The sequence below is a fragment of the Grampus griseus genome, assembly GCF_964374135.1.
Source record: "Grampus griseus genome assembly, chromosome: 6".
In the NCBI taxonomy this organism is placed as follows: Eukaryota; Metazoa; Chordata; class Mammalia; order Artiodactyla; family Delphinidae; genus Grampus; species Grampus griseus.
The window spans coordinates 82,133,877-82,146,745 of NC_139000.1; the positions used below are offsets into that span (position 1 = coordinate 82,133,877).

The 12,869-nt window shown below is 44.0% G+C and overlaps 1 protein-coding gene across 1 annotated transcript in view; it reads right to left on the reverse strand.

Annotated features, from left to right (window-relative positions):
* Nucleotides 1–12,094, reverse strand: part of SLC28A3 (solute carrier family 28 member 3) — a gene marked incomplete at both ends in the record, with an annotated part of 57,276 nt that extends 45,182 nt beyond the window's left edge. Inside the window, one exon of the mRNA XM_082655790.1 lies at nt 12,017–12,094. Within this exon, the coding sequence (XP_082511916.1) occupies nt 12,017–12,094 (78 nt within the window). The remainder of the gene's footprint in view (nt 1–12,016) is intronic.
* Between the last annotated feature and the right edge of the window lie 775 nt (nt 12,095–12,869).

The window sequence follows — 12,869 nt, forward strand, 5'->3', positions numbered from 1 at the left end:
TCCATCCCAAGCATTCTCATTCATTCCTTTAATAAAACTTACTGTGCACCTACTATGGCATAGACACTGTATTAGTTACAAGGTATTGCATTACAGTCCCTGTTCTCAGGGAGTTTAGAGGAAAAGCTGTCAATCATAAATTATTTAATTGATCATTAATTATAGTCGGTATAAAGACTATTAAAAAGTTCAAGGTACTACTTCTACGGGTTAACTGGAATAAACTTGGCTGTGTCTGACATTCCAAAGATGCAACCCATTTAGTCACAGGGGAACCGGAGGTGCTCTTAGAAGGAAAACATCTTCCTACAGTTGAGAAAAAAATTAACAAACAAGGATAAAATCCCTTTGAATTTCTCAGTCGAAAGTAAGATTCTTCTTACTCTCATTTCCTTCTCTGATTTGTTTTAGTAGGCAAATCTCCAGTCTGTCTGAAGGGATCAAAATTCAGCTGGTGAGGGCTTCCCTGGTGACGCAGTGGTTGAGAGTCCGCCTGCTGATGCAGGGGACACAGGTTCGTGCCCCGGTCCGGGAAGATCCCACATGCCGCGGAGCGGCTGGGCCCGTGAGCCATGGCCGCTGGGCCTGCGCGTCCGGAGCCTGTGCTCCGCAGCAGGAGGGGCCCCGGCAGTGAGAGGCCCGCGTGCCGCAAAAAAAAGAAAAAAAGAAAAGAAAAAAAAATTCAGATGGTGAGGTGACTGTAGATTGTGTTTTGTTTATAAAAATGCTTTCACCATAGGCCACAAGGCTGGTGGTGGTCTTCTTTCTGTAGGCCTCCTGACTGTCAGCCAAAGATCAAAAGATTAAGAAATTTACGCTAATATTTATAATATACAAAAGCTATGAAGGATGTAATAACACTTGTCTGTGAAGCAATTTAGTCAGATTAGTCACTGAAAGACTTCTTTCTAATATTTAAATTTATTTCTTAATTTTATTTCTAAAATTAAGAGCAGAAAACATGGCTTCAGCTTTTATTAAAGTCTATTATTGGAGTACTACAGAATAAGAAGGAAGAAAAGGGAAATAGGGAAGGAGAGATACAGGTGGTGTCAAGAGACATCAGATATCATTAATGACACCTTCATCTTGTAACTTCATCTTGTATTATCTTGAATAGCCCCTAAGCTATTCAAAATCCTGCTTTGCGTTTGCAACCATTGGTTTATACAGTGGGTATTACAACTTGGGACCTTCCTGCAAGTTCAGTGAAATCGACTCCAAGTCTACTTTTGGTTCCTGCTTCAGCCACTCTCCAGCCCTCTTTATGTAAAGGAGTGTTTTAGGGAATCCCCTGGTGGTCCAGGACTCTGAGCTTCCACTACAGGGGGCCCAGGTTCGATCCCTGGTCCGGGAACTAAGATCCCTCAAGCCACGAGGTGCGGGAGTGGGGAAGAAGGGTGTGTTTTATGCCAAAGCCTGAATCACCTGCAGGATAAAGCCTGAGTCAGTAGTGCCTACCTGATTCTTATGTTATTGTGGGGCGTTACGGTCATTTGTTTCTAAGTATTATCCTTACTTAGAACTGGAGTATTTTATACCCGTCAGTTGCACATCGTTATGTCATATGTATTTGAATTTGCTCACAGTTGGAAAAAATTTGCTTTTTGGTGATTTCTAAAGTCACCTTGGCCATCAAGCACTTCGTTCCAGGGAGTACTAATTAAGTAATTAAGTGCTAGAAACACATCAAATAAACTTAACAGTGTATAAAAATTTTAAAAGAAATTCATTTGATTAAATAGAACATGAATCAAAATGAACCAGAATATCTGTAAATAACTTTCTACAGTGCTTTGAAGAGAGACAGATGTTGAGGGCCGAGCTCTCCAGTGTGCTGGAGACCTCAGGGACGTGAGGTTTTACGTTCAGTTGACATGGTAACAATTCAGATCTGCATGTTGGCATCTCTCACAGTTTTTCTATCAGTGGATTCCAGTATTTGCTATGAGAAGAGACAGACTTCACACCTGGAGTTGAAAATTTGGTTTGGCCTGCACCAAAACAGCCTCCCCACGTAAATGGTTTAAATAATAGTTGCTGATACTTGAGCATTTGCTAGGTACTAGTGCTTTACATTAATCTCCCAAAAGTCTTATGATGCAGGGTATTAGTACCTATTTTGGGATGAAGAAATAGGCATAGAAGTTAGGTCACTTGCCTAAATGGCAGACCTGGCAGCCTGGCTCTGAAGCCTCAACCCAAGGGGTTTTTTGCCCTCCTCGTAATGACTTAGTATGTAGCTTTCAGTCTCAGTGTCTGTGCCCTGCTGTCACCCTCACTTTCCCACCCACCCACCAACTGTCTGGCTTTTTTCAGGAGCTCACCCCTTTCCTCCCTCTCCGAGGCCCCTTGCCATCTGCAGCCAAGGTCAGAACCACATACGCTATGGTCAGTACTTGGAGCACAGCAGACTACTTCTTACTCCCACGTGTGCTTTTCTAAATTCTTCCTTTCCCACCTCTTTCTTCCCTCTTCCCTGACCTCAAGACCTCATGCTCTGCAGGGGAACAAGGAAGCGGCTGTGTGGGTCAACAGAAAGCCTCACATTTGCTGGCTCCTAGAAATATCTTCTCTTGACTTTATGCCCTGCCTTGCTGACTCCAACATAACCTGTGCCTAAACCTTTGCTCCCCAGCTGCTTCATCTGCCTGGGTCTGACCAGTCCTCAATTAAGCAATTAAGTAATTAAGCAATTACTTTGTTTCAAACCTCCCTGGCTGCGCAAGTCAGACCAGTGCTCTCTAACCAACTTCCTCCTTGTAAGTGTTCCCGAACCGAAGGACTTTAGTGGATGAGAAACTCAGAATACAGTAATGAGAATTAGAAAAATAAACATTCTTGGGGCTTCCCTGGTGGTGCAGTGGTTAAGACTCTGCGCTCCCAGTGCAGGGGGCCCGGGTTTGATCCCTGGTCCAGGAATTAGATCCTGCATGCATGCCGCAACTAAGATTTCGCATGCCACTACTAAGGAGCTTGCGAGCAGCAACTAAGGAGCTGATGCACTGCAACTAAGGAGCCCTTGAGCCGCAAGTAAGGAGCCTGCCTGCCGTAACTAAGACCTGATGCAACCAAATAAATAAATACTTAAAAAAATTATTTAAAAGCTAGCAAACTTATAAAGTGATGTGACTGACAGGGTAAAATGATTGGTACATTTCCAAAGCTGAGCAGGTCAGCAAAGTAAGGCAACTGGATGGTCCAGAAGGGGAGCTGTTATGCCTCTCTTGGCCCCTTTTGGACTGTGACACTTTTTCATGGTGCAGAGAGCCTTGCCTCATATTAATGGGTAAATAATGAGGCAAAATGGGGTTGTCACTCTCCCAAAGTCCAATTCCAAGATAACTGCCATTATTTGACCTGTCTTGCAGTTCCTCAGAAAATCCCACTCACAAGGCATGTCTTTATTTAATCTGAGTTAGAGTTCACCCAGTGCTATTTTCCTGGGGGCAATGGTTTAAGGTAGGCGGCTGCCTGAGGTGGTGATAACAGTTGGAGAAAACGAGATAAACAAAAATTTAAAGGAAAGGCTGGGGAATGAGATATCCATAATGGACTTTGAAACGCTCTGATATTCCTGGGAAATTAGAAGCCCAGGGACATGCCCGGAGTCATGTTCATGCTTGAGAAAGACCTGAGAAAAATCAAAGTTCTCATCTCTGGCTGATGTTGAAACTCAACAGAAGCAGGGAGTAAAGTAAACATAGAACTGTAGCCAGCTTGCCTGAGCACTGAAGGCAATCTCCCCAGCAGGCACACAGAGCCCTCAGCAAAGCCTGGGAGATTTATTGGTTCCAGCCTCTTGGGAATTTATATCAGATCCTTAAACTAACTGAGCAGAGACTTTAGTGGCCACACATGACAATAAATGCAGACTACATAAAATTATTTCAGTTAATTCACTAAAGAAACAAATAGTAACAATAATGACAACAGCAACAAACAGCAACAACAATAAAGCCTGGAGAAACGGGGATGTATCTGTTTTCCAGAATTGCCACATTATTTTTTGTTTTTTTATTAAAGTCTAGTTGATTTAGTTGATTTACAATGTTTTGTTAGTTTCAGGTATACAGCAAAGTGATTCAGTTCTATACATATATTCTTTTTCAGATTATTTTGTTATATGTAATTAAAATATATTGAATATAATTCCCCATGCTATACAGTAGGTCCTTATCATTTATCTATTTTATATATAGTAGTCTGTATCTGTTAATCCCAAACTCCTAATTTATCCCTCCCTCCCCGCCCTTTTCCCCTTTGGTAACCATAAGTTTTTTTGTTTTTTTTTTTAACATCTTTATTGGCGTATAATTGCTTTACAATGGTGTGTTTGTTAGTTTCTGCTTTATAACAAAGTGAATCAGCTATACATATAAATATGTTCCCTATCACTTTCTACTTGCATCTCCCTCCCTCCCACCCTCCCTATCCCACCCCTCTAGGTGGACACAAATCACCAAGCTGATCTTCCTGTGCTATGCGGCTGCTTCCCACTAGCTATCCATCTATTTTTTTTTTTTAGCTATCTATTTTACATTTGGTCGTGTATATATGTCCATGCCACTCTCTCACTTTGTCCCAGCTTACCCTTCCTCCTCCCCGTGTCCTCAAGTCCATTCTCTATGTCTGCCTTTTTATTCTTGTCCTGCCCCTAGGTTCTTCATAATCTTTTTTTTTTTTTTTGGATTCCATATATATGTGTTAGCATACGGTATTTGTTTTTCTCTTTCTGACTTACTTCACTCTGTTTGACAGACTCTAGGTCCATCCACCTCACTACAAATAACTCAATTTCATTTCTTCATTAGTTTGTATTTTATGTCTATTTCTGTTTTGTAAATAAGTTCATTTGTATCGTTTGTTTTAGATTCCACATATAAGTGATATCATATATTTGTCTTTCTCTGTCTGATTTACTTCACTTAGGATGATAATCTCTAGGTCCATCTATGTTGCTACAAATGGCATTCTTTCCTTCTTTTTTATGGCTGAGTAATATTCCATTGTATATATGTACCACATCATTTTTTACCATTCATCTGTTGATGGACATTTAGACTGCTTCCCTGTCTTGCTATTGTAAATAGTGCTGCTATGAACATAGAGGTACATGTATCTTTTTGAATTATACTTATGTCCAGATATACGCCCAGGAGTGGGATTGCAGGGTCATATGGCAACTCTATTATCATGTATTTTCTGTGTCTTAATTTACCTGTGGGGAAAAAAAAAGCATCTAGATAGCTCTAGCCAAGCTTGTCCTGAGCTACGTGAAAACATACTCAGTTATCTGAGTGTGATTCATGCTGATCTCCCTGATCAGTCTGTTGAAGAAACAGCACTCTTCCAACCTCAGAACTTATATATTCAAAGAATCTGGGTTCAAAGTCTATGCCAACATTCCAGCACTTATATGACCTCCCAAATTTTGAGCTCCATTTAACAACCTCCAAACCTGACTGGCTCACCAGGTGAATCATGGAGTGAGCTGGCCTTCCTCCGTGTATGTGTAGAGTAGAGGCACAATTCCAGTCTAGGGCTGTCTCAGGACATTCATAAGTGGGTCCTACCCAACCGATGTCAGAGCAAGGATGGGCCCTGTGCCTCTAACGGCCACTCATGGCAAGATCAATGTTTACTCATGGGCAGGAGAACACTTGTGCTGGGATTCTAAGGGACATGCTTTAGGAAAGAGGTTCGTTCAAAAACTTGCCTGGGGGCTTCCCTGGTGGCGCAGTGGTTGAGAGTCCGCCTGCCGATGCAGGGGACACTGGTTCGTGCCCCTGTGGGAAGATCCCACATGCCAGGCAGCGGCTGGGCCCGTGAGCCATGGCCGCTGAGCCTGCGCGTCTGGAGCCTGTGCTCCGCAACGGGAGAGGCCACAACAGAGAGAGGCCCGCGTACCGCAAAAAAAAAAAAAAAAAAAAAAAAAACTTGCCTGGATTTTCACCGTTAGAAGTTCTGAGTTTTATCCCATCTCTCCTACTGTCAATTTCATCTCTTCCTTTTCTCTGCATCCTTTCCCCTTCTTTGAGTTTGAAAAAAATCTTTCAGTTGCCCTATTCTAAAAAAACTTACCCCAAGATAGACTCTTGGAATTTGTGGTATTTGTCAAGTGAAGAAAAGATTTTTCTTTTTAAAGTGATGGTGAAATAATTGAATGTCCATGTAGAAACACAGAAAACTTGACTCTCATCTTACACTATACATAAAAATCCATTTCAGAGGGACTAGAGGCCTCAATGTGGAAAGCAAGAACAAGTTTATAGAAAATGTGAGAGGGTATCTTCATGATCTTGCAGGGTAGAAAGTGATTTCTTAAACAGGATATATAAAACAAGCATCTGATAAATGGGGCCGCAATATAATTAACTTTTGTTTATCAAAATGTTAAAGAGCGAAAGACAGCTTCAGAGTGATAGAAGACTTTCATTTTGAAAGAGAACTCTTTCGAATCAATAGGGAAAAGACAAAATCCAGTAGAGAAAATAGACAAGAGACTTGAGCAAGTATTTCATAAAGTAGGAATCTAATGGCCAATAACACAGGAAAATTAAAATCAAACCTCCCTAATATATGACTATACACCTACCAGAATCACTGAAATTAACAAACTCGATAAATGTTGTTGAGGCTATGAAGTAATAGGAACTCACACTCTGTGGATGGGAGTATAAACTGGTAAAACCACTTAGGAAACCAGTCTGGAATTATTATCAAAGTTGAAAGTGTATATGTATTCCCAATGACGTAGTAATTCCACTCCTATGTATAACCCCAAAATACAAGTGTTATTCACCAGGAGACACGTACAAGAATATTCATAGCTGCCTTTGTTATTTTGAAGTTCCCCAAAGCTCCAAACTTAACGAGGCAAAGTCCACTGACAGTAAAATAGATAAATTGTGTAGCATTGACAGAGAATACTGTGTATCAAGGAAATTGGATGAACGCTGGTTACACACAGTACTATGGCTGAATCTTAGAAATATAAAACTGAGCAAAAGAAGCCAGATACAAAATGATTCATCTTACCTAATTCCATATAAATGTTCTAAAAGAAGCAAATAATTTCTTTTGAGGTTTTCTACTTATATAAAGTTCAAAAACAGGTAAAGGCAGTGTTTAAGGATTCATAATTAGAAGTTAAGGCATAAGGCAAAACGGCGAAGTAGTTACCACAAAGTTGGGAACCTCGTTATGCCTGAGGGAGGGGGGCAGTTGAACAGAATGTGCAGGGCAGGGGTGTCTGAGCTGAGGGATGGCAATGTCCTATTTCTTGACCTGGGTCGCACTTTATAATATGTTGTCTATATGGTTTTATGTGTTTTTCTGCATGTCATAATTTACAATGAGAAGAAAAACCCTGCCTACAATTTCCATCTTGCCTCTCCCGAGCCTGTCCCTCTTCTCTCCTCTCCTCTCTGCCAGGGGAATGTCCTTTCTGTCCTCGTTTTCTCCAGTCTCTTAACTCCCACTAATAACACAGACTGTCCCGGCCCTCAGCCCCGGTCACCAGTAATATCCTAATTAGCAAATCAGATGAACGTGTCTCTTCCATACCGTGGAGGGGTCTTTGCTGTTCACCTTGTGGTTCTCTTTCCCCTCTGCTTCCCCAGACCTTCCCTCCTCTGGTTCTGTCCTCTCTCTCCCTCTGGCTTCTCTGTTTCATCCTCTGACTTCTCTGACTTTGCTGCTCCTGAAACACTGGCACTTCCCAGGTTTCCCTCCCAGTGGTCTCGTCCACACCCTGGCCACCTCTGTGCTAACAGCCCCCAAATGTACAATGTCCCCTTCCAGGCTCCAGGTGCAGGTGTGCCTAAAGCTTCCTGCTCCATTTATATCTGTATCTGGATGTTCAGCATCATAATTTCAACCAGCAGCCTCAAAATGAAGTCATTCTTTTCCTTGCTCCAACCCGATTCCTAGATTTCCTATCTACGAAAAGGGAATCACTTCCAAGTGGATATCTCAAGCTAGAAATGTGGACTTTAACCTGTCCTGGCACCAAGAGCTACTGTTACTATGTTCACACTGTGCTAGGCACTTGCTACGGTCTGAACGTTTGTGTCCACACACCATGCCCCCCGCCAAATTCCTGTTTTGAAAATGTCATGCCCCGCATGGTGTATTAGGAGGTGGGGCCTTTGGGAGGTGATTAGGTCATGAGGGAAGGGCCTTCATGAATGGGTTTAGTGCCTTTATATAAAAGACCCCAGAGGACCTCCCTGGTGGTCCCAGGGAAGTGGTTAGGACTCCATGGTTAGTCCCAGTGGTTAGGACTCCATGCTTTCACTGCTGAGGGCACGGGTTTAATTCCTGGTCGGGGAACTAAGATCCAAAGCTGTGCAGTGCGGCCAAACAAACAGACAAAAGCCCAGAGAGCTCCCTTGCATTTTTGGCCATGTGACCCCTGGACGGGGCCCTCACCAGACATAGAATTTGCTGATGCCATGATCTTGGACCTCCCAGCCTCCAGAACTGTGAAAAATATGTTTCTGTCTATAAGCCACCCAGTCCGAGATATTTTGTTACAGAAGCCTGAGTGAACTAAGACAGCATTTTTAAAAACATATATTACATGTATTTTTTGCATATATTACAGAGGAGGACGTGGAAATATTCGCAGGCAGAGCAGCTCTGACTCCTCACCCTGACTTCTGCCCAATTCCACGCAGTGGCCTCTTAGGAGCACAAGTACTTTCCCCCTGCGTCAGTTTCCACCGCCTCTAACCTACTTCTGATCATCACACTAACCTCCTAACTGGTGTCCCAACCACACACAAATCTCTTTCCATTTTTTGTCCATCTTTAACAGGGCTAGTAGAGTCCTTTAATGATTTGATAGTGTAGATTTGTTTTTTGGCTGCTCTGCGTGGCTTGCAGGATCTTAGTTCCCCCACCAGGGATTGAACTTGGGCCCTCAGCAGTGAAAGTGTGGAGTCCTAACCACTGGACCTCCAGGGAATTCCCGAGAGTGTAGATGTTGATTGCTTTCTTCTCAAATGCCTAGGCCACGTCATCTGACGCCAGCCTGCCCCCTTTCCCTACTCCCCAGCCCCAGGTCCGCATCTTCTCTACCCCAAGCACACAGGCTGTTTCAGGCCCCTGGGCCTGGGTACAGACAGTTCTCTTTATTTGTGATGCTCTGCTGACGCCCCTCCCTGTTCAACTGGGAAATCCCTGCCCACCCTTAAGCTCTAACTGATGTTCTCCGAACAACTGTGATGCAAGATTAGCATATTATTCCTTCTTGAACTCGTCTCCCTCTCTAGCAGGGGCCACATCCAGGGGGCAGTTAACAATCTTGCTAAGTAAATACGTGTCTCTGGAAATTCTCGTTGAAGGAGAAGCACTGGACGAATAACCTGGTCAGCGCTTGTTGGTGCTGGTGTGTGGTACTCTGCGGGGTTTGAGAGGCACTGCTCTGCACCCTGAGGCCTGGAGATGCTCTGCTGCGGGAGAAGAGTGTGAGGGATAGAAAACAGGGCGGCTTTCAGCGGCTCTGTGTCTTGCTCACTGAGCATGGGCAGCCAGCTGCTGGCAACAGGCACCCTTCTCCACTGCAGATGCCTTTCTCTTGCTGCCATATTCACTTTGACCCTTTATCCCACTCCAACCCTTCCATTCTTTTGAATCAGAAAAGGCTCCCTGCTTTATGCTTTTTTCTCACTTATGATGGCGATCAGGATATGCCACTCCAAATATGCCACTTTGGCTTAAATATGCCATATTTAAGCAGATAGAGGAAGAGCCGAGAGCTCTTTCTGTGTCTGCCTTTTCTCATTTGCCTTCAGTTCAAAATAATTCTTAGAAGATATCTCTTCTCTTCCTCTATCTGCTTAAAAACAGGGCATAATTTTCCCTCGTGTGAGTGTTGCCCTCTCCCATAACAGACAAAGAACAACCATAGTCACTGGAGACAGAGATGGCGAGGAGATACCTCATGGTCAAACCTTATCTTCCAGTAGTTACCTCCATATATTTCCTCATCACTTTCCCACAATTTATTTGCCCTAAGAGCCCAACCACCCTTTCCTTTGTCTAGTCACTTCTCCACAATTTATCTCCTTTTTTTTGTTGTTTTTTTTGCGGTACGCGGGCCTCTCACTGTTGTGGCCTCTCCCGTTGCAGAGCACAGGCTCCGGACGCGCAGGCTCAGTGGCCATGGCTCACGGGCCCAGCCGCTGTGCGGCATGTGGGATCTTCCTGGACCGGGGCACGAACCCGTGTCCCCTGTATCGGCAGGTGGACTCTCAACCACTGCGCCACCAGGGAAGCCCTTATCTCCTTTTTAAAATAATATATAAGCCTCTGAGTCTTACTGCTTGTTTGGGATGTTCCCTTCTTTCCTGTGAAGCCTTCTTTTCTGTCACTTTTATGTGTACAAAAAATTAAAAATATTAATAAATATTTTTATTAATATGCCTTTGCTCCTGTTTATCTGCCATTTGTCAGTTTAATTCACAGACCTCAGGAACTGAACATTAGAGGGTAGAGGGTAAGATTTTTCATCCCCTACACTTATAATCTATGAGATAAGCATGACTGTGACACATGCACAGATAACTAAACCGAAGATCAAGGAAGTTACAATAACTTGTGAGTAGAAGACTCAGGACTTGAGTCAACTTGAGTCAAAGCCCTTTTACCTTCCTTGTTCCTTTCTTTGTTAGTGCCTAAACATTTGTTTTGCCTGTTTATTGAAGCTGAAGCCCAAGGGATTGCTGACACCTGCTCATGTGAGCTTCCCATGTTGAGTGTCAGGTTAGGAAAAGAAGTATACTTGGGGGCTTCCCTGGTGGCGCAGTGGTTGAGAGTCTGCCTACCAATGCAGGGGACACGGGTTCAAGCCCTGGTCTGGGAAGATCCCACATGCCGCGGAGCAACTAGGCCCGTGAGCCACAATTACTGAGCCTGCACGTCTGGAGCCTGTGCTCCGCAGCAAGAGAGGCCGTGATAGTGAGAGGCCCGCGTACCACGATGAAGAGTGGCCCCCGCTTGCCACAGCTGGAGAAAGCCCTCGCACAGAAACGAAGACCCAACACAGCAAAAATAGATAAATAAATAAATTTTTAAAAATATATATTTCATTCTAATTCGAGGCAGGGAAGTAAGCTACTTCAGTGCTTTAAAAAAAAAAAAAAAAAAAGTATACTTGGGTACAGCCCTGAAAAATCCCCATTCCAGACCCAGTCAGATAAAAGCCTGGTGATTTATGGTGACAGGACTTCTGTGGTACCTAGCCCTGGGCCAAGCAGTGTTGATCACTCAGTGAGTTTTGGATGATGACATGAGATGATTTGGGTACCTGCCCCCTGCAGCAGGACAGGTACCCAGGCCACCATCTGACAGGGGCTCTGAGACCTGGTTTAAGAGAAAGGGACCCTGAGGTGCTAACTACATCCAGGATCTGGATTCTTCCCCATTCTTCCCCTCTCACCAGTTCTTTGGGAAAATGTCTGTAGGTAAATACTATATCTGTGGACTTCCCTGGTGGCGCAGTGGTTAAGAATCCGCCTGCCAATGCAGGGGACACGGGTTCGAGCCCTGGTCCGGGAAGATCCCACATGCCGCGGAGCAACTAAGCCCGTGCGCCACAACTACCGAGCCTGCGCTCTAGAGCCCGTGCCCTGCAACAAGAGAAGCCAACGTAAGGAGAAGCCCACGCACCTCAATGAAGACCCAACACAGCCAAAAATAAATAAATAAATACCTAAAAAAACAAAACAAAACTATATCTGTGCCATATGAGCCCTAAACACAAGTAGGAGAGGACAATCTTGTCTTTAAGTGGCAGGGACCAAAACAGTTTCGGTTAAGAGACTTTTCAGGTTTGTCAACCTGAGAAGAACCCAAGAAGGAAAAATAATAGGCTTAAAGAGTGCCACTAAAAATCTTATTGCGTTCCAAGAAGCCCTCTGCTGTAGTTAAGAAACTTGCCAGAAAGGCAAGGAAAGAGCATTACTTCCATTTCCTTGGTCTGAAACAAGAGGAAAGGTCTGCTCACCTGAAAGCCAGTGTTGCTGCAGCCCTCGGCTGTGAGTGCTGCCGTCCTCTGCAGCTCCAAAGAGTTTTTGCTGCTCATGGATTTGGCTGGGCTCCGAATTCTTTTCAGATGTTTGGGCTGGAGATCCCCTGTACCTGTGAAACAGAACAGTGCCTCTGCTTAGGTCAGGATGCCACCTGCTATTGTAGGAACCTGGACACTGCTTCAGTTTGGAAACTTCGACCAAAGTCTCCTGGTTGGGTTGAGGCAGGAGTGGCAAGGGGCGGGGTGGGCACTTCCAGATCAGGTCCACCCACCTCATTAATCCTTCTTCTTATTCTCATTCCTGCGGGCCCATTTACACTCCAGGAAGAAGACTCCTGTGCTGCTCAAAACAGAAAAGGACATTTTCTCTACAGTGTTGAGGGAAGGAATCTATTTCCTGTGCTGGTGCTGGGCACTGGGAGTGGTTGGTGGCAGGGAACATAAGTACTGGCTGCTACCAAGTGAGCAGAATTCTGTGCTCGGTCCCTGCTTGGGACATTATATATAGTGGTTTTGGTTTCTCTTCGGAACAAGGGAAAACTGAGGTGTCCCTGAACATCATCTCAGTTAACACCTCAGATTAACAAAAACTGACGGTTTGCCCAGGGCCATTTGGCCAATAAAGGGTCAGTGAGAAGTCAAATTCAGGTCTGGTGGATTCCAAAGCCTTTTTACTGCTGTCTGCAATCAAGGTTGCTTTTAAAAAATCCAACTCCTAGAAATGCAAAGATGTGGCAGGTAAATGAAAAGTGCCCAACTTTATCAAAAGATTCTTTGCTTTATGAAATTATTAGCTGTAGGATTTTTTTCAAAATAGCAATTTCCCCTA